General features: G+C 39.1%; 1 protein-coding gene across 2 annotated transcripts in view; it reads left to right on the top strand.

Moving 5' to 3' along the window:
- AP3M2 (adaptor related protein complex 3 subunit mu 2) overlaps window positions 1-18,841 on the top strand; it is a 111,183-nt gene extending 92,342 nt beyond the window's left edge. For both annotated transcript variants that reach the window (XM_045459231.1, XM_045459226.1), the window contains exons 3-9: window positions 546-717; window positions 5,233-5,370; window positions 12,518-12,603; window positions 12,859-12,992; window positions 14,790-14,997; window positions 15,272-15,416; window positions 16,567-18,841. In XM_045459231.1, coding sequence (XP_045315187.1) covers window positions 546-717; window positions 5,233-5,370; window positions 12,518-12,603; window positions 12,859-12,992; window positions 14,790-14,997; window positions 15,272-15,416; window positions 16,567-16,667 — 984 coding nt within the window. In that variant the 3' untranslated portion in view covers window positions 16,668-18,841. The remainder of the gene's footprint in view (window positions 1-545; window positions 718-5,232; window positions 5,371-12,517; window positions 12,604-12,858; window positions 12,993-14,789; window positions 14,998-15,271; window positions 15,417-16,566) is intronic.
- The last annotated feature ends 3,501 nt before the right edge of the window (window positions 18,842-22,342 follow it).

The following is a 22,342-nucleotide window of genomic DNA, read 5'->3' as shown; positions in this document are numbered from 1 at the left end:
GTTAGTAAAAAGACAAAGCCTTAGAATCATCCTAGCATCTTAGAGACTTTCTGGTGTGCTAGTTCATCTCCCTCATTTCATTTTATTTCCTTCTCAATTCTTATTTGCTGTATCAGTGTTAAGAGATAGCACAACAGAAAGCATTAAGAAAATTTTTAGGTCCAATCTGGGTCATATCAAGTATTATTATTTTGCATAGTTCTTTCAAATTCTTGTTCCTAAGCACATGTAATACTTTAGGTTCAGTTTTGTATTCGTCATGTTTTGTCTAGTTGAAGAAACTAACCCCAAAAGGTTAAATGACTTACTCTTAATTTATAAAAGAAGTTAGTGATGATACTAGTACTATAAGCCAGTCCACTGTTCTATCTACCAAACTGGGTTGCTTAAGAGAACTAAGGTTATGCTTCATTCCTTCATTGCAGAAGAATATTCCAGAAACACTGAGTAAACACATGGACAGGACTAGGTCCTTATTTTTTAGGAAGATTCTTTTTGTTACAATCTCTGAATGCTATATATTCTACATATTGTATTTTCATCAGGATTATTTTGGAGTCTGTTCAGAGCCAGTGATCAAAGACAATGTGGTTGTGGTTTATGAGGTACTGGAAGAGATGCTTGACAATGGGTTTCCATTGGCTACCGAGTCAAACATCCTCAAAGAACTGATAAAGCCTCCCACTATCCTTCGAACGGTTGTCAACACCATAACAGGTATGGAGAAAGAGGAAACCAAACTGCTGCCATCCTGGGTGTGGCTTTCTCCGGTGTGGTGCACTGTTTTGAGTGCTTGTCTTTGGGGCTCTCAGATGTCCAGGTGCTTTAATTTTGTTCGTTATAGTCTTTGATTATGACCTGAAATATGTTTTTCTTATGTAGAAAAGGCCTTGATTTCAGTGACAATAAAGTATGCTTCTTTAAAAAGCTTTTCTTTCTGGGGCGCCTGGGTGGCGCAGTCGGTTAAGCGTCCGACTTCAGCCAGGTCACGATCTCGCGGCCCGTGAGTTCGAGCCCCGCGTCAGGCTCTGGGCTGATGGCTCAGAGCCTGGAGCCTGTTTCCGATTCTGTGTCTCCCTCTCTCTCTGCCCCTCCCCCGTTCATGCTCTGTCTCTCTCTGTCCCAAAAATAAATAAAAACGTTGAAAAAAAAAATTTAAAAAAAAAAAAAAAAAAAGCTTTTCTTTCTGATTATAGAAGAAGCACATGATTATTAAAGAAATGTCAGAGATACAGAAAAGCACGAAGACCTTGAAAATAACTTAATCACACCATAATTTTGACATATTTTCTGTTTCTTCTAGACAGATGAATAATGAATAGATGCATAGATTTTTTAAAAACAACTCTTGTCTATTTTTTAAAACTTTCATCAATATTTTGTGAACATTATCCCATTATGATACATTTTCTTCTACATAATTTTTAGTGACTTTATAATTTTCTACCATATGAAATAGGCCCTAAGTGATTTGTTCAATCCATATTTATGATGGTTCTGATTTCTTGTTCTTTTAAATAACAGGGAATTAACTCTCTTATACCTAAATCTTTGTGTACATCTTCTTTGATTTATTTTCAGTAATAGAAATGGAAGTGCTAAATCAAAGGGCATGCACATTTTAAGGACTTTAATGCATTGTGCCAAATTGTCTTCTAGAAAATTTATAGTTTCAGTAGCTGTTTCTGTGCATCCTAGCCAATCCTATTATTAATTTTTTCAAAACTTTGGCATTTAATAGTTTAGTCATGTCTTATTTACACACTCATTTTTTTTAAGTTTATTTATATATTTTGAGAGAGGGAGAGAAAGAGAATCCCAAGCAGTCTCCACACTGTCAACACAGAACCCTGTATGGGGCTCGAACTCGTAAACCATGAGATCATGACCTGAGCCGAAACCAAGAGTCAGACCCTTAACTGACTGAGCCACCCAGGCACCCTACACACTCATTTTTTATTACTAAGGAAGTTAAAACCCATTCAAGTATTTATTGACTGTTTTTCTTCTATAGTGAATTACCTACTTGTGTCCTTTGCTCAACTTTTCTTTTATTGAAATGTTTTTCTTTTTTTATACTAACATAAATTTTTTTAATGTTTATTCATTTTTGAGAAAGAGACAGAGCGTGAGTAGGGGAGGGGCAGAGAGAGAGGGAGACACAGAATCTGAAGCAGGCTCCAGACTCCAAACTGGCAGCACAGAGCCCAATGTAGGGCTCGAACTCATGAACTGCGAGAGGATGACCCTGAGCCGAAGTCACACGCTCAACCAACTGAGCCACCCAGGCACCTCTCATACTAGTTTAAAAGAAGTCCTTTCATTTAAGCACATTAAACCATCATGTATATTTCCAGTATACATGATCATTTGTAGTTCTGTATATTTTTTGAATCCTATGTCACAGATATTTTCTCACAATCTGCCTTTTAACATTGTCTATGGTGTTTTTGTTTAGCCACATTTAAAATTTTTTGACTTAGTCATATTAGTCATTCTGCTTCATTCAGGTTTTACATTGTGGGTCTTGCTTCATATATAAACAAGGGTTTGCATGACATTTGACAAACTGATTGAAAAAAATATATATATTTTTTATGTTTTTATTTTTTGAGAGAGAAAGAGCATGGGTGCATGTGCCTGCATGCAAGCTGGGGAGGGGCAGAGGGAGAGAATCTCAAGCAGGCTCCACGCTCAACACTGAGCCAGGGTGTAGACATGGAGCCCGATCTCACAACTGTGAGATTGTGACCTGATCTGAAATCAAGAGCTGGTTGCTTAACTGACTGAGCCACCCAGGCGCTCCCCACCCTGAAAAATATATATATATATTTTTTTAATTTTTTTTTCAACGTTTATTTATTTTTGGGACAGAGAGAGACAGAGCATGAACGGGGGAGGGGCAGAGAGAGAGGGAGACACAGAATTGGAAACAGGCTCCAGGCTCTGAGCCATCAGCCCAGAGCCCGACACGGGGCTCGAACTCACGGACCGCGAGATCGTGACCTGGCTGAAGTCGGACGCTTAACCGACTGCGCCACCCAGGCGCCCCAATATATTTTTTTTAAGTATAAATATGCAAGAATACCGGGACAATTTTGAAAAAGTACTGCAAAGGTGGATTTTCCTTGTCAACAAATATCAAGCTATATTAAGTTCATATAGGACAGGAGACAGAAACTCATACATAGATAGATAAGCTATTAAAGGGCAAGACAGTTTTGAAAATAAATATTTTTTAAAAAGAGTAAGAGAGGGGCACTTGGTTGGCTCAGTCAGTTAGCGTCTGACTCTTAGTTTTGGCTCAGGTTATGATCTCCTGGTTCATGGGTTCAAGCCCAGTGTAGCGCTCCTGCTGATGGCGTGGGCCTACTTTGGATTTTCTCTCCCTTCTCTCTCTTGCCCCTTCCCAGCTTGTGGACTCACTGCACTTATGCACTCACTCTCTCCCTCTGTCTCTCAAAAGAAAAGCAAGAGAGAAAATGTGTTCTATCAAATACAAGATATAAAGTTTTGATAATTTTAAAAACATAGTATTGGCCCAGTAATAGGTGACTAAGATAAGGTAGAATGTTCAGAAACAGACCCTTTCTTTTGTAGGAATTTGGTATAGATAGATGTCATATATATCAAATCAATGAATCAGGGGCCAATTGTTAAATCTATATTAGGACAGTCAGCTTTGATATAGAACAAAATGAAGTCCTTCCCTACTCATTCTGTACACTAAATTCCAACAAAGAGTTAAACACAAGCCTTATAATTGTTAGAAGAAAACATAGGGGAATGTCTTTTTGATCTCACAGAAGGGAAGGTCTTTTTTAAAAAGTGTATTTTCTTCTGGTTCTTTTATGGTTTTACTTTTGGATTTAACTCTTTAGTCTATTATCTTGGTATACAATATCAAGTAAGGCTCTGTTTATTTCTCCAAAATTTCTACCAGTTTTCCTAGCTCCATAACTTATCCTTTTCCCCTGTTTTAAAATGATATTTTTATCTTGTACTAAGTCATTATGGATTCTTGGTCTGTTTTTAGGCTTTCCTGCCTTATCATACTGCTTTGATTATTATTACTTTTTTTTTTTTTATGTTTATTTTGAAAGAGAGACAGAGCATGAGCAGGGGAGGGGCAGAAAGAGAGGGAGACACAGAATCCGAAGCAGCTCCAGGCTCTGAGCTGTCAGCACAGAGCCTGACACGGGACTCATCTCATGAACCGTGGACCTGAGCTGAAGTCAGCTGCTTAACTGACTGAGCCACCCAGGCGCCCTATACTGCTTTAATTATTATAGCCTAATGACATGTTTTAACATACGGTGCCTCTTTTTAAGAAAAACACATTTGTTAGGTTTTTCAATATTCTAGATTCATTTAACTCTTAAATCTTTGTTAGTGCCCGGATCATTTATAAATACTATGGAGTCATTTTTCTGAACTTCTCTTAAATCTAGAAAAAGATACCTGAGCTGAAAGTACCTTTTGAAAAGCTGAAATGTTGTGTAAATATGCTGAATATATGCGTGTGTTTAATGTTTCTTTCTTTAGATTAAAAGGTCCAGGTTACAAAAGAAGGAAATAGATTTTTAATTAGTTATAATATTTCAGAATTTCAGTATAGAACTTTTGAATTAAAAAAATATTTTTGATGCTTGTGGGAGGAAAAAACAAGGAATTGATTTGCAACTCTTAGGGAAAGATCTAATTTGTATTATTTTCCTAACATTCAGTGTACATTAGTTGTAGTAAAATGTATACATTTTAATACCTAGCATAAATGTACCTAAGAACACCTAGCATAAATGTACCTAAGAACGTACCTTAAACTAGAATACTGTTTTTACCCATGAAAATTTTATATTTATGTAGATTACCATCCCTACTGAAAGCCAATACATTATTTAAGCTACAAGCTTTTGTGAAATTTGAGAGACCAACTTCAGGTTTCTTTCAAAACCAAAATATGATATCTGTTTCTCAAGTAACTTTTTTAACCTTTATTCTGGTCGAGGAAGCAGACCAGATGGCAACAACTTTTTAAAATAGACTAGGTTACCCATATATAAGTTGGGAAACTCTTATCTTTTTTTTTTTTTTTTTTTTTTTTTAATTCTTCAATTGAGTGCATGAAGAGTGGGAGCATAGAAACTCCTAGGGAAGTGTTCTATGATTATTAGATAACTGGTTACATCTAACCACAATGGAATTAAATTACAGTAATATTCATTATCTTAGGAAGCACCAATGTGGGTGACCAGCTTCCTACTGGGCAGCTGTCAGTGGTGCCCTGGCGACGGACTGGGGTGAAATACACTAACAACGAGGCCTATTTTGATGTGATCGAAGAGATTGATGCCATCATTGATAAATCAGGTAGGTGTTTTTAATCTGTTTTCAGAACTGGAAAGTATAAAGATGGGGTGCCTGGGTAGCTCAGTCAGTTAAGTGTCTGACTTCAGCTCAGGTCATGATCTCATGGTTTGTGAGTTCGAGCCCTATGTCAGACTCTGTGCCGACAGCTCAGAGCCTGGAGCCTGCTTGATTCTGTGTCTCCCTTTCTCTCTGCCCCTACCCCGCTTGCTCGCTCTTTCTTTCTCTCTCTCTGTCTCTCAAAAATAAACGTTAAAAAAATGTTTTGAAAGTGGAAATAGTCTCCTTCATATAATGCTTGCTAGTATCAGAATTATCCCCCATTCAAGATCATTCATTTTAACTTAGCGCCTACTTTGTGTCAGGCGCTGTGCTGGGTACTAGGAATAGACTTAAATATTATAATGCAGATGACACAATCATATATAGAAACCCCTAAATACTCGACAAAAACTCTTAGAACTAGTAAACAAATTCTGTAAAGTTGCAGGGTACATAATCAACATATAAAACATTTCTAAATATAATGAACTATTCTAAAAGAAAATTAAGAAAACAGTCCCATTTACAATAGCAACAAAAAGAACAAAATAGTTAGGAATAAACTTAACCAAACTTGTACTCTGAAAATTATAAAACATTGATGAAGAAAATTAAAGAAGACACAAATAAGTGGAAAGACATCCTGTGTTCATGGATTGGTAGAATTAATATTATTAAAATGTTCATACTACCCAAAGTGATCTACAGATTCAGTGTAATCACTGTCAAAATCTCAATAGCATTCTTTACAGGAATAGAAAAACAGTCCTAACATTCATATGGAACCACAAAAGATTCCAAATAGCCAAAGCAATCTTGAGCAAGAAGAACAAAGCTGGAGACTTCATACTTCATGAATTCAAAATATATTGCAAAACTATGTAATTGAAATAGTATTATACTGACATAAAAGTAGACACATAGACCAGTGAAACAGAATAGAGTGCTCAGAAATAAATGGGGCGTCTGGGTGGCTCAGTTGGTTAAGCGTCCACTCTTGATTTTGGCTCAGGTCATGATCTCATGGTTCATAAGATTGAGACCACATCAGGCTCCACACTGAGCATGGAGCCTGGAATGCTCTCTCTCCCTCTCTCTGTCTGCCCATCCCCCACTCATGCTCTCTCTCAAAATAAATAAACATTCAAAAAATATCTTTTAGGGGCTCCTGTTGGCTCAGTTGGTTGAACGCCCGACTTCAGCTCAGGTCATGATCTCACAGTTCATGAGGTTGAGCCCTGCGTTGTGCTCTGTGCTGACAGCTCAGAGCCTGGAGCCTGCTTCGGATTCTGTGTGTGTCTCTCTGTCTGCCCCTCCCACATTCATGCTCTATCTCTCTCAAAATATACATAAACATTAAAAAAATATTTTTTTAATTAAAAAAAACAGAATTGGTTAGTCCTTGTGAGGGGCAGTCTTTAAAAAAAATCTTCTAAAAAAACTGATTTTTAAACATTTACAGTCAACTGATCTTCAACAGGAGAGCCAAGATTGTACCATGGGGAAAGGATAGTCTCTTCATTAAATGATGCAGGGAAAACTGAATATCCATATGTGGAAGAATAAAATTGGACCCTTACCTCACACCAAAAAAAAAAAAAAAAAAAAAAAAAAAATCAACTCAAAATGGATTAAAGACTTAAATGTGAGATGTGAAATCATAGAACTACTAGAAGAAAACATAGGGAAAAAACTTCTTTTTTGGGGGGTGGGGTAGGGGAAAACTTCTTGACACTTATATGGGCAATGACTTTTTTTTGGATTTGACACCAAACGCAAAGGCAACAAAAAGCAAAAATAGACAAAAACTAAAAAGTTTCTGCACAACAAAAACAGTCAACAGAGTGAAAAAACAACCTGTTAGAGAAAATATTTGGAAACCATATATCAGATTAGGGGTTAGAACCAAAATATACAAAGAACACACAGAACTCAATAGCAAAAAAAACCAAATAACTTGATTAAAATGTGGGCAAAGGATCTGACTAGACATTTATCAAACAAAGACATACAGATGGCCAATAGATGTATAAAAAGGTGCTCAACGTCACTAATTATTAGGGAAATCAAAACTACAATGAGATATCACCTCACAGTAGTTATAATGGCTAGTATCAAAATGGCAGACAATAAGTGTTAGTAGTGTTGTGGGGAAAAGAAAACCCTAGTACACTGTTGGTGGGAATGTATATTGGTACATTCATGGAAAACCATCAAAAGAATAAAAAATAGAACTACTTCGTGATCCAGTTTTCCCACTTCTGGGTGTATCCAAAGGAAATGAAAGAATTAGCTCGAAGAGGTATCTGCACTCCCATGTTCATTGCAGCATTATTCACAATAGCCAACCTAAATGTCTTTTGATGGATGAATGGATAACGAAAATGTGAGATAGACATGCACACAGGCATGTTATTCAGTCACAAGAAAAGAAGGAAATTCTGCCATTTGCAACATGGATAAACCTGGAGGACAGTATGCTAAATGAAATAAGCCAGAGAGAGAAAGACAAACACTGCATAGTCTCACTTATCTGTACAATCTAAAATAGTCAAATTCATGGAAGCAGAGGGTAGAATGGTGTTACTAAGGGCTAGTGGGTGGGGGAAGTGGGGAGATATTTGGTCAAAGGGTACAGAGTTTCAGTTATGCAAGATGAGTAAATTCTGGAAATGTACAGCACAGTGACGATAGTTAATACTGCATTTTATACTTTTTCTCAGCTTTATTGAGGTATTATGGACAAATAAAATTGTAAGATATTTAAAATGTATATTGTAGTGATTTGCTGTATGTATTCATTTCAAAGGATTCCCCCATCTAGTTAAATTAACACATCCATCACCTCATCATAATATGTATTGTATACTTGAAATTTGCTAATTAATATGTTAGTTAACTTGTTTGTGGTGATCATTTCGCAATGTATATATATCAAAATATCAAGTTGTATACCTTGATTATATACAGTTTTTGTTAATTATACCTCAATAAGGCTGAAAATGGCAATTCAAAATAATATGATGCAGACCAATGCTTGTTGGTGTTACAGATCTTATCCTCTTAAATAAAAAAATTGTTCTTTAATGGTGTTCTAGATCTTGTCCTCTTAAGTAAAAAAAGTAGCAAACGAATCTCTTTTAGATTTCCTTTTGAATGTATTTGACTCCCAAATCTGATGGCAGAACTGACATTGTAATCACTAAAATTCAGGGAGCCTTCTTTTCTATCTGTTCTGAATTACAGCAATATGTCCTAGAGCTTAGAAATTTGTAGAAAGTTCTTTTCACATTAGTGAACTCATTCATTCAACAAATGCTTATCGAAAACCTGTTGTGTTGTAGCACAGTGCTGACTAATGGATATTTGATCATGAACAAGATACAGTGAAGGACTATTCCAGGTCACACAGTCCCCTCCTCATTGAGAATCTTTGCTGATAATAGTGTAATAATAATAATGACAGTGGTGTGTAATGGGAGGTATCACTACTGTGAGGATGTCATACATGAGAATTATGTGGAGAAAGAAAAGGCTAAGGATTCCTGGAAATGAGCAAGGGAAGAAGAAATGAATTGCAAATGAAAAGACAACAAATACATATTTGAAGATGAAATATAGAAATTCTCAAAAAGGAAAGGAAACCCAGTAATTAAGTTATTGACTAGCGACCTATAATATCCCCTTCTCACACATACAGGAAAACAACAATTCTTTGTTAATAATGAATAAAGATATGTCATTTACAGGGACAATTGGTAGTCTGTCAAAATAGAGGGGTCTACATCTTTCCCATGACAAGCCTTTGGAGATTCTTGTTATGTAAATGTGGGTGGTGGCCACTGGCTTTTGGTTCAATAATGATTTCAACATTTTTTGACTAATAATTTCTAAATTCTGCAGCAAAGTCTTTTCAAAACCTCAATCCTGAATTGTGTTCAATACACAAAGTTCTGGACCTCTTTATGACCTGACTTTATTGTAGCTATTGTTATTGACAGTGATCGTGATTATGATGTTATTTTGTTGTTGACATGATGAGGTTCTACAAACAAAGGAGACAAAAGGGGCCAGAAAGAAAGAAAGTGAGAGTTTATGGCTGCAGAAGCTTATTTAGAGTCTAGTGAGGAAGAGGGAGGTAAAAAGAATATAAGCGATGTATCCCACCCATCCAGAGCAAAGTGTAAAGAGAGCTGATAGTGTTTATGCTTTATCAGTAGAATGAATGGAAGTTATTAAGACCTTCAGGGATTTGGGAACAAAGTAGGTGCAAACACTTTAAGGTGAGTAAAATATTTTTGGGAAATAAAGTAGTTCAGCATGAATGCATTGAGAGGCATTAAAAAAAAAAAGTAATGAGGCTTTAAAACTAAGTAGGCAGCAACTTTTCATATTAGCCCAAAACTGGAAATAACCCAAATGTCCACCAGTAACAGGACACAAATTTCAATATGGTCCCATAAGAGAGTACTGTGTAGTAATGAAAAAGAATGAATAATCCATATATCCAGCACATGAATGAATCTTACATTGTTGAGTAAAAAAGATAGATGCATAAGATTATATACAGTTATATACATTTATATGAAGTTTGAAAACAGGTACAACTTCATCAAAGGTAACAGAAGTCAGAACTAGCATGGGGATGCAAGAGGAGCATGCTGGGATGCTAAGAAGGTTCTGTGTCTAAAGTTATTTACTGTGGAGGAGGAAAAGGCAGTGTTACTGCACAGAGCCCTCGATCCCCACCTCCCATCATCTCTTCCCCTGTATGCATCTGTCCATATGGCTAACTTTTGACATGTATATTTTTTTAGTTGTTTTTTTTTTTTAATGTTTATTTATTATTGAGAGACAGACACAGAGCATGAGCAGGGGAGGGGCCAAGAGATGGAGAGACACAGAATCTGAAGCAGGCTCCAGACTCTGAGCTGTCAGCACAGAGCCCGACATGGGGCTCGAACCACAAAGCGCAAGATCATGACCTGAGCCAAAGATGGACGCTTAACCAACTGAGCCACTCAGGCGCCCCTTGACACGTATATTTTTACAACCTGTAAATTCTGAATCAGCCTGTCTTGTTTAGACTGTATACATTCTTATATCTGACATTCTTGTAACTACTGTGTGATCAGTAAGATTCCTAGAAGAAATTCTGCTTTAAAAAAAAAAAGATTGCCAGGTGGAGAGGGGTGACATATATTCTACATTAATGGGTGGTCAGTCTGTAGGATCTTTAAAACAAGTATATTGTTAACAAATATATTATAACAAAGGTGAATAAAGGCACAACTAAAAACGGGAAAAAAATGGTTCTGTATCTTGATGTGGGTGGTATTTGCATGGGGTGTATACATATTTAAAAATTACTGAGTCATACATTTAAGATTTTTGCATTTAAGTAGAAGTTTTCCCACAATAAAAAAAAAGTACACAACAACTGGGTAGATAGTTAGCATGCCTTGCATGCCATTTTAAGGAGAACCATTGGGAGTGATTGAAGAGGTTTTTTTTTTTTTTTTTTTTTTTTTTTTTTTTAAGGTTTGTGTATTTATTTATTTTGAGAGAGAGAGAATGAGCAGGGGAGGGGCAGAGAGAGAGAGAGAGAAAGAGAATCCCAAGCAGGCTCCACACTATCAGCACAGAGCCCAATGTGGGGCTTGAACCCACGAACTGTGAGATCATGACCTGAGCTGAAATCAAGAGTCATGATTTCGACTGAGTCACCCAGGTGCCCCGCAATTGAAGAGTTTTAAGTTGGGGAGTGACTTGATTCAGATTTGTAGTTGAAAACTATCAGTCTAGTTGCAGTGTGAAGAGTGGCTCCAACTGAAGGCAGGGAAACCAGGAGGCTGCCAGCTGAAGTCCAGGCACAAAATATAGATTCCATAATGGTGGTCAGGAAGGAAAGGAATGAATAGATGTAAGAGACAGAAGTCAGAAAAGAGAGGAATTGATAATTGATTGGATATGAGCACTGAAGAAGTGTAGTTAGTCAAGGATGCATGTATGTTTCTGACTTAAGCAGCAGGTTAGATGGTACCATCATAAAGAAAGAAAATAGGGGGCACCTGGGTGGCTCAGTCTGTTGCGTGTCTGACTTCAGCTCAGGTCATGATTTTGCGGTTTGTGAGTTCAAGCCCCACATCAGGTTCTGTGGTGACAGCTCAGAGCCTGGAGCCTGCTTCAGAGTCTGTGTCTCCCTCTCTCTGCCCCTCCCCCACTTGCGCTCTGTCTCTCTCTCAAAGATAAATAAGCATTAAAATTTTTTTTTTTTAAAAGAAGGAAAATAGGAGAGCAGATGGAGGAATGGAGCTGATGTGCTCACTTTTTGATGTATAGAGTCTTAAGTGCCTCCATGACATGCAGGTAGAGCTGTCTAGTTTGGCAGGAGTGAGACTGTGAACCTGAAAAAAGACTAGGCTATATTTGGCCATTAATGACAATCGAAGCCTTGGGAAGTAGGTGAAGTAACTCAAGGAGACCATGTTGAGTGAAAGAAAAGAGACGTTCAGAATTGTGAAAACACATCAGCATTCAAAAGATGTGCAAAGAAAGAGAAGCCTGCAGAAAGCACAGAGGAAGAGGAGCTAGAAAAATAGAAAACTAGGCGAGGTTAGGAGAAAGGAGTGTTTTACAAAGGAAGAAGTGGTCAAAAATGGCATGTTGCAGACAGGTCCTGTGGGATAAAGACCAAAAGTGCCCACTTGATTGAGCAGCAGAGCTCATTGGGGACCTTAGGGAGAGCAGGTTCTGCTATGACGTTTTCTGAACCATTGGTTATGACGACACCCTTTTTGATTCTGGGGCTAGAATGAAAACTTCTTTAAGCTAATTGTCTCTTTAATCTTTTATCCCCATTGCTTCATCCTAGTGTCTCATACTTGATATGCAGCTGATAAACGTTTGGAAGGATGGATCAATGGATTAGGTAGATGAACTGGATAGATGGACAGAAGGAAAAGAGAAAGGGAGGGAGGGAGAAGAAAGAAGTTGGGAAGGAAAAGAGAAAGTTAAAGAAGGAGGTAGGGAAGAAGTAAGTTGGTTGGGAAGGACGGAGAAGCATCGAATAGCTTCTTACTTTCTCTTTGTTTTGTTCCTATCTCAGGTTCCACAATTACTGCTGAGATCCAGGGGGTGATTGATGCCTGTGTCAAGCTGACTGGAATGCCAGACCTTACGCTTTCCTTCATGGTAAAATCCTGAACCACAGGTTCACATCTTGGGATGGGAAATTAACTGTTTCTGGAAAGACAGTGGTGAGAATGGAATGGAACAATAAGAAATAAGGACAGCTACAAAGTTTATATCAGGCTTGAATTTTCTATAAGTAGCTACAGAATTTCTGTGTGCATGTGTTTAAATAAAAACAACATCTGAATGACTTTCCTGAAAGAAATATGGGTGTTTAATTCCTACTTCTTGCTTTTCCTTGCCCGGTAACTACAGAATCCCAGGTTGTTGGATGATGTCAGCTTCCATCCTTGTGTCCGTTTCAAGCGCTGGGAATCTGAGCGTATCCTCTCCTTCATTCCTCCTGATGGAAACTTCCGCCTGCTCTCTTACCATGTCAGTGCACAGAAGTAAGCAGCCCTTATAATTAAGAACAGAATCTGTGTATATGTGTATATGTGGAAACAGTATCCGTAGTGATTAAGGACTCAGGTTATGGATTCAAATTCCAGCTGGGTTCAAATTCCAGCTTCTGTACTTAACTAATCGGGTAACCTCAGGTGAGTTGCTTAACCTTTCTTGTCTGTTTTCTTATCTGTAAGTGGAAAATGAAAAAAGTACCTTGTTTGAGGATTAAATAAAGCAATCTAAATAGTGCTTAAGAGGAAGTTAGTGCTTATAGTTTGCTGCTGCTATTTTTGTTGTTGTTATTATATGCCTAAACAAGAACTTTTTTTCTCAAATTGGAATCTGAGTACACCTATATTCAATCCCCCTAACCCAAAAGAGCATTAAATTATGCTATGAGAAACTATAAAAGGCAGTCATTTTTGGTCTTGAACATTCTCTTTAATATCTTGTCTAAGGACTTTTATTTTTATTTTTTTAAATGTTTTATTATTTTTTTTTTTGAGAGAGAGCATACAAGCAGGGGAGGGGTGGGACAGAGGATCTGAAGCAGGCTCAGTGCTGACAAGCTGAGAGCAGAGAGCCCGATGCGGGGCTTGAACTCAGAAACAGTGAGATCATGACCTGTGCTAAAGTTGGATGCTCAACTGACTGAGCCACCCAGGTGCCCCTGTCTTGTCTAAGGACTTTTAGAAGGTGTGTAGTAGAAGATATACACACTGAAAAGAGCTATGACACCTCAGAGCCACCAATAATTTCCTATGTGATTTGGAATAAATAACTTAGGAAAATATCTGCGTACTTGAGAGCAAAGACTCTGGACTCAGTCTGCCTGCACTTAAATCCCATCTTTAGTACTTATGATACATGACCTTGGGCAAATTACTTAATCTTAGTGAAGTATAAATAAGGATATCATTATTTATCTAGAAAAACAGGACAATAGCAGTACCTACTTCATACTTATTAAACAAGGTAATGGAACTAAAACACTTAGCATAGTATTGGCACACAGGAGTGTTTAATAGATGTTAAAAACTGTTATTGCTTTGGTATTAATCTGTGATTTCTGTTTCCTGTTCTGTCCTATCGTGACAACCTACCATACCTCATAGGGTTTTTGTGAGGATCAGAGAAAGTCAGGTAAAGACACTCCCGAGATACTATCAAAGGTCCATGAGGTATGCATGTTACTCTCCCAAGTACAGATAATTATTGGTCACATGTCGTAAAGTAAAACACAGAAATATGGTGACTCCTAATTTTGATCTGTAATGCCTTTCTCATAGTAGGCTTAGTATACTCTTTGATTTTTGTTATCTTATTCAGTCATTGGAAGACTTAGTTTATTTACTAGACGGCGTCTTAGCTTTACAAAAAGAAAAAAAAATTAAAGATTACTGTTTTTTTTTCCTGTGTTTATTTTTTAATATAAGGAGTAAAGAAGTAGGTAATAATACTTAAAAGTCCTTAGACAAGATATTAAAGAGAATGTTCAAGACCAAAAATGACTGCCTTTTATGGTTTCTCATAGCACAATTTAACGCTCTTTTGGGTTAGGGGGATTGAATACAGGTGTACTCAGATTCCAATTTGAGAAAAAAAAGTTCTTGTTTAGACATATAACAACAACAAAAATAGCAGCCGCAAACTTAATGAGCACTAACTTTCTCTTAAGCGCTAGATTGCTTTATTTAATCCTCAATGAGGCAAAAAAAGCGCTTAGGATAAAATGAGAAAATGTTGCCATTGTTTCCAGTATAGTAATGAAATTGGTTTTTCGTCTCTCCCTTTTCCAGTCTGGTGGCAATTCCAGTGTATGTCAAACATAACATCAGTTTCCGGGATAGTAGTTCACTTGGACGCTTTGAAATAACGGTGGGACCGAAGCAGACTATGGGGAAGACCATAGAGGGAGTGATTGTCACCAGCCAGATGCCCAAAGGGGTCCTGAATATGAGCCTCACTCCATCTCAGGGGACACATACATTTGACCCAGTTACCAAGGTAGGAGGAGAATAAGCAGGAAGTTTTGAATTGCTGATGTTAAATAGAAGTCATTATGTAGGAGCTCTCCAATAGACTTTCCAGCTTGTTGAAAGGGGAGCTTGATCAGAGGGACATCGTTTTATCCTTGAGATAATTTATGGTGACAAATAGTTTTCTCTACTGAAAGCCAGTTTAGAGGCTGCTTGTAATACTGTGAACAGATACCCTGAGGTTAGAGATCGGCCACCTCAAATGACGGCTTCCACTGTAACTTCTTTCTTTTTCTTTGAAGATGCTGTCTTGGGATGTAGGAAAGATAAATCCCCAAAAGCTACCAAGTTTGAAGGGGACCATGAGTCTTCAGGCTGGAGCTTCCAAACCAGATGAGAACCCCACAATTAACCTGCAATTTAAGATCCAGCAGCTGGCCATTTCTGGTAAGTGATTCTTGGCTTCAGTGGCTTGATGAGAACAGAAGTAAGTGGCTTTCTCCACTAGGACGCAGACATCAGAAAGCCTTCTGCTGACTCCCTGTTTACAGAGTTTGGTTTCATTACCTGATAGGTAATCTGGAGTAAAATCCTTCTAGCATTTCTGGGGGAAATCTATAATCCTTACTTTCTGAAGTTGGATTAAGGGACCTGACCAAAAACGTCTAAGATGCAGTTGAGAAGGAAACAGTGTAGGTGGACGGGGCATTCCCCAGCAGGTTTTGAGTCATCCTAGGGTTGTCAGTTTGGGGTTCAAAGCTTTTTAGCATGGGAAGGCTTCTGCATTCTCAGCTGGTCACTGAAAAGAATAATTTCCCCTCCATCCCCCCAGTTTCAGAAGACTTTCGTATTTGCTTTTATGAACATGTGGAACCCAAGTCAGCCCACTGTAGTCTACACCTGTCTTAGGATGATGATGATAGTAATAGTTACCATGTACTGGGCATTTACTATGTGCCAGGCAGTGTTTTAAGCCCTTGTCATCTGTTTTATTATTTAATCCTTAGAACAACCATGTAAGTAAGATAGATAGGAGATGACTTCAGCTTTATATGAAGTTCCTATTTTTCGTTACCAACAAAACTTATCTAATTTAAGTGATTAGCATTCACTTAAATTAGAAACTCATCATAAATGTTAGAGACCTATACAGTATAAAATGTGTTCTGCTTAATGCAGTGAGAATACTTATAGGAAACACTCATTTATTAATGCATTCATTGAGTTATGCTTTATTTCATTATTCATTAATTTCATTAATTCATGTATTCTGTCCAATAGCTAGACAAAAACATAGAGTGGTCTTATTTTTTCCTTATCCTCCTTTCATCTGCATATAACTTTCTGCCCTTCCCACTTTAGAAACAGGTCTTCTAATAGGATAGCTTCTTGTTGGAGCAATTTTTTATTATCAGTGTGTGGGCCGAGAGTGACAAATCTGTGAGCCTCAGAAAAGTCAAATAAATAAGGGAAAATTATTATTATTTTTCTGGTTCACTGTTATAGCTATCTCTATCCCACTGATCTCTGAATTGAAATGAATTTAGACAGATACGCTACATGCTTCTTTTGAATAATGCTTATGTTTTCCTTCCAGGACTCAAGGTGAATCGTCTGGATATGTATGGGGAAAAGTACAAACCCTTTAAGGGCATAAAATACATGACCAAAGCTGGAAAATTCCAAGTTCGAACCTGAAGGGAGAGTTTTGCAAAAAGAACATTCACGAATGCTTTTTTGTTTCTTACTTGTCTAAAAGTAAAAAGTAATCAGCCTGTCTCCTAGGTCAGTATCCCCTTTTGGACCCACCCACTCCCTTTTTTCCTTAGCCTGCAGTGCCGTGGAGCTAATCAAGGGAGAGAAGGGTTGCCAGGGAGAACCGGACCGAAGTCAAACACAATCAGCACCAACTCAGTTCTGAGAGAAGAGCTGTGTGACAGAGGGTAGAGATACCTAATGCCATATTGAACTATTTTGAACATGGTTACCATAGAAAAGGACTAGCATTTGTTACTTGCTTGGCTTTACTTCTCTAAAGTCAATGAATGACTTCTGTTTGTTGTTTAAGGTGGAGAGAAAGATAAGAAAGAAGGAAAGAAAGCTTGGAATAAAATGAATGCTAGTCAAGGGAAGGCCAGCAAAGGGTCTGACCTTCGAGGGAGAAGAAAGGAAGTGGTAGTAAAGACGTGTGAGTACACGTCCACAGACGAGAGCTGGCGGGGGGGGGGGGGGGAGCAGTCAAGCCCCACCAGGAGGACGGTTGGAAAGAATAGAATTGAGTTGGTTTCTTTCTGATCCCTCTACTTTGATATACATATAAAAAAATGACTAGTACTTCTAGAAGTGAACTGGAAACTTCTTAAATTCGGGTCCGCTAATGACATGGAAGACTCCATTAGAATCAGATTTTCCTTTGAAGACTGCCACTATCTGACCAGTTTTCAGATACTAACGACTGTTAGCCTTTAGCACCTGGCCTGTCGTCTGCAGTGAGAAAGTGACCTGCCCTCTTCCTGGTGGGGGGTGCCTGAAATGCCCCTTTCCCTAACCCAGAAGAATTCTACTCATGTCACAGAATTCACCAGCCTTTTTCCTATTCCACAAGGACAGTTTCAGAAAAGCCAATCCCATAATCCCCAGGGCAGCCAGATTCTGTGTGTCACAGTCTTGAAGTGTAGGTGGCCAACTCATTCCTCATGAAGTACATCACAGCTGTAACCCAGTGGTGACTCCCTATTTACTCTTGTCAGTGCTAGACTGGTGCTGGAGTCTAAGCCTTGCTGTCTGAAACTTTTCCAGCAGTAACCCTAAGTAAAAAAAGAAAGCTTACCGTCAAGGGGTATGGTTCATCCTGGAAGCTGCTCAGTAAAGTTGATTTCCCTGGAGTCTTCTGTGCTGGACTGTAATAGATTGATCAACAATATATATACCTACCTATCCATCTTTGTTTCAAGGCAAAAAGAAATTCCCTAAACCTTTGAATAAAACTGATGTTGAAGGAAGATGGGCCATGCTGATCATGTGTAACCCAGTTTAAGGAACATGGCAACTGAGGGAGTACCTCAGACTTTCCCAGTGGGTAATTTTTGCTCTAGTTCGATATATATATTAACCATTTAAATATTTATATAAAAGACAGGTTTTTAAATTCTTACTGCTATAGCTTAAGGAGTGATACTGTGCTCTGCTTCATGCGTGGGGAAAAATGAAGACCTATACTCTTCAAACCATATAATTTTTCTCTAAAGTCCTGTTTCTAAATATTTAAGTAATTTTGTTTTGCTAGTTTTATCTCCCTACTTCCTGGACTTGTTTTTGCTGCAGAGTAATGTTGCTTTGTGGTTTTCCTCTGGGATAAATCATGTTGTATACAAACAGATGTGTTCATAGTCCATCACTCCAGAATTTTCCTGAACTACTATGTCCTATATACACCCCTGGCAAGGTAGGGGAAACATCTCTGCCTCTGTGATCCCAGAATACTTGGAATTACTTCTCCTGAGGGCTCTGAAGGATTTTAAGGTTTCCTAGGTCATAGGAAACAACCAGTCTTGGTTCCTGGATATTTTTAGCTTTATAAATCCAGCTGCTAAATTTCCTTGTGGACAGCTCACCCTAATTTCAAGGGAAGAACTTGAGGAAAAGTAGAGTATCTAGGGTATGGGACCTGCGGGCCTTGGCATATGAAGTAACATGTCACCTGTGTAGCAGACCTCTGGAGCCCAGTGGAGAACATTACTGCTACCATCCAGCAGTGTGTTAACATTAACTAGTGCAGGGTGTTGTGATCGAGCTGTTCAATTCCATAATATGTGTCTGACGTGGAAGTATCTCCTATGCTTAAGTCTTAATAAAGTTCAGTTTTACCAGTCCTCTATGTCCTAAGTGTTTTGTTACCAGGACTAACAGTGGTGCTATGCCTGGTAGGCCTCAGTAGAAGCAGTAAGAAATAAATCAATTTAAGGAGGATCTTATGATTTTTGTCTCTTCAACCAGCAGGCCTAAAGCCATATGTTATAGTGTGATTTTCTAGTTACCTCTGGAAATAGGAGATGTTGATATAATGTCATTTTTAAGGTTGTAAAAGCAAAGGTTGAGATCATGTTTTCCCCAGTGTGGAAAAGACAAAACCATTCAAGCTGCTGATGGCTATTCTAGTGCTTTCTCTGCTCTCTTGACCTTATGTTGGTCAGTTCAGGCATGAAACAGGGCTTCAAGGTCCTAAGCATCTTTTTTTTTTTTTTTTTTTTTTTTTTTTTTTTTTTTACATTTTAGAGAGTGAGTTGGGGAGAGTGGTAGAGGGGGAGAGAGAATCTTAAGCAGGCTCCACACTGAAAGCAGAGCCTGATGCAGGACTCAGTCTCACCACACTAGGGGGACTCATGACCTGAGCTGAAATCAAGAGTCAGATGCTCACCTGGCCAGCCATCTAGGCACCCCAGGTCCTAGACATCTTAATTGTGATAGGGATTTCTTGGAAGATAAGTCATTGGCAGTCTTTGTAAAGTATGGATACTGGTTGTTATCCCATATCTGTACTGGTACCATTTTGTAAATCCCTCCTGGCCATGAAGAGGACTTATTTCTGTTCGCAAACCACAGTGGTTGGTGTTTATTAATACTCCATCCCATCTGTCTTAGTCGCTGATGTATCTTTTGCCCTCCTGTTTGCACCATGGTGAATTTTGTAAAACTTGTACTTTCCTCTGTGGCCAGTAGGTGGCGATGCCATGCCAGGATGGGATTAATTTTTTTAATTGTTAGGATTTTAAAAGGGGAATTGAATTTGAAACTCTTAAGCCTTCCCCCAAGATACCAAGTACTGGATTGTGTGAGTTTTTGGCTTTCGAAGTTAGACGTGGAACCAGAAGTTTACGACACTCTGTGATCACCAGACTTAAGATCTGGGCTCTAGAAGGGTGGCTATTTCTGTCATCTGAGTTCCTCTAAGTCTCTGCCCACTTAAATGTATTGCACAGCTACCTGATAATCTTTGTTCTTAATTTTGTTCTTCAGGTCTGTTAGCGTCCATTTGCTTTATTAGCCAGCTGGGGATAAGGAACTATTTAATTTCCCCTTATATGTTGTTCCATGGCCTAAGAAGTTCCAGACATTTTACCCTGCATTTCCTAATCTACGCTGGGAAATGATGTGTTGTTGTTCTTTGAATGTATTTTAGTATAATTCAAAGGGGTCTCTTTGCAGGGCTGGCACTCTGCCCTGTAGCTCAGTCAGTGGCCCCTTGTGAGCAATTGTCTTCATCCAAGTTGGCCGTTGCTAGGACTTCATCCAAAGGAATGTTGGGGCCTTTAACTTGGCCCACCCCATCAAGGCCTTACTGCTTCAGTTCATATTTCATTCACCCTCTGCAAAATAGCTTGTCATGCAAAGGGGAGGGCCTGAAACCACCTGGATTCCTGGCAGAGATGTGGGAGCTGGGAGTCTCCTATTGCTGTCCTCAAGCAGTGTTTCTCTAAAATGGCTGAGGTACACTTTGATCTAAAACAAAACCTGCCCCTTGTACAGGGAAGTAGCGGGCAGTCTAAAGTTGAGAAATCTGTGACTTCAGTCTCTGTGATCTGCATTTATTCAACTGCTCCAGGGACTTCAACATTTCAGGGAAGTGGTGGTTTTTTGTTTGTGTGTCTGTTTTTCTCCTTCTCTAAATTAAGTTCTGGGCTTTAGAGGGTTGCTTTTGTGAGCTGAAACTATGTGCTTCTAAGAACGTCTAAACTGAGCAGTTCTAACAGCCTTTCAAGAGACCTTTTTTTCTCCTCTCCAGGAAGCTGTCAGCACATACCCAAGGGCAGGCATCTCAGATTTATTCTGGGATCTGGGATGTCAGTGGTGATAAAATCTGGCAGGCTGCAGCCAGGAATAGGAGTCGCATCTCTAGTTAAGAAAATAATCTAAGAGAAACAGAAAACAGCATTACTTAAGTCACATCGACTGGTCTGGGAGTCCATTCTCTCTGATGACGGGGAAAGCTAAATGGGATGGGAAGAAAATGGTCCAAGTACTAGCCTCTCTTGTCTGCCCAACAGTGGGATGTCGCTATGCTAGGGAGGTCATGCTTTGGTTCCCCTCGCTTCTCCTTCCTACTGCTGTGCTTGCTGGCCACGGAGCCTCCCTGCCCAGTCTGCTATCATTCCATCCACCTCGTGGTTCATTTTCCCCGGCTCTGTTCAGTTCATCATTCCTATTACACGTAAGCCCCGGTGGCTCTGTGCTGCCTAAGAATGAAGTCCAAAACTGCCTGGCATTCAAAGCACCGTCATCTAAATTCCTACCTGTGTTCTTCATGAACTTCACTTCTGACAACCTGTACAAAATCCTTTCCCTACTCCCACTGCTCTTTTTGCTCTCCAGATCTTTATATTTTCATGCAGTGACATTCTTTGCTGCAAGAGTCCCTTGCCCACCCCTCTCCACGAGTCTAAGCCTTACCCAATTTTTTTTAAAGATTTTGTTTATTTTTGAGAGCGACAGAGTGCGAGCAGGGGAGGTACAGAGAGAGAGAGAGGGAGACACAGAATCTGAAACAGGCTCCAGGCTCTGAGCTGTCAGCACAGAGCCCAATGCGGGGCTCCAACCCACTAGCACCGAGATCATGACCTGAGCTGAAGTCGGAAACTTAACTGACTGAGCCACCCAGGCGCCCCAAATCTTGGCCAACTTTTAAAAGCCCTACCTGTTTTTTCCTTAAGATTCCTTAATGCAACTGAATGCCAGTAAGTTTCTCTCTGCCGGTTTGTGACCCAACTCTGTTCTACCTTGGTATTTCTTTTTTATTTTAATTTAGAGAGCGAGCGCACATGTGTGAGCCAGGGAGAGGAGCAGAGGGAGAAAGAGGCTTGATCTCAACAACCCTGGGATCAAGACCTGAACAGAAATCAAGTGTCAGATGCCCAACCAACTGAGCCACCCAGGTGCCCCTATCCTTGGTATTTCTTTAAGTACCTTATTTCCCTGTCAAACCAAGAACTGCCTTCTTCCCCCTTTTTACTGTCCATAGCACCTAGTGATGTGGGAAACAAAGGCAGAAGGAAATGGTAAATTAAATTTCCTTATAACCTGCAGCCCATTGACAAATACTTGAGGCAGGCAGACTAGAACATTTCTTCAGGAAACCCCCTACTGTCTAAATGCTTTGCTAGAGGGAAAAACAACCTTAGCTTGACAATAGCTAGGCCTCCAGTAGCCTGGGAGTCTTCTTTAGCATATGAAAATCCCTTTGGAAACTTCCCCTTGACTTTACCTCCCCCAACTCCCAAGTAGGTAATCAGTCTCTCCTCAGGGTCCCAGGGCAGCTCTTCCTGCCCATGGGGTCCTGTCCCTGTGCTTTAATAATCACCTTTTTGCATCCAAGATGT

The sequence above is a fragment of the Leopardus geoffroyi genome, chromosome B1, assembly GCF_018350155.1.
Source record: "Leopardus geoffroyi isolate Oge1 chromosome B1, O.geoffroyi_Oge1_pat1.0, whole genome shotgun sequence".
Classification (NCBI taxonomy): domain Eukaryota; kingdom Metazoa; phylum Chordata; class Mammalia; order Carnivora; family Felidae; genus Leopardus; species Leopardus geoffroyi.
Note: the sequence above shows the minus strand (reverse complement) of the source record. Positions and strands in the feature narration are given on the sequence as shown.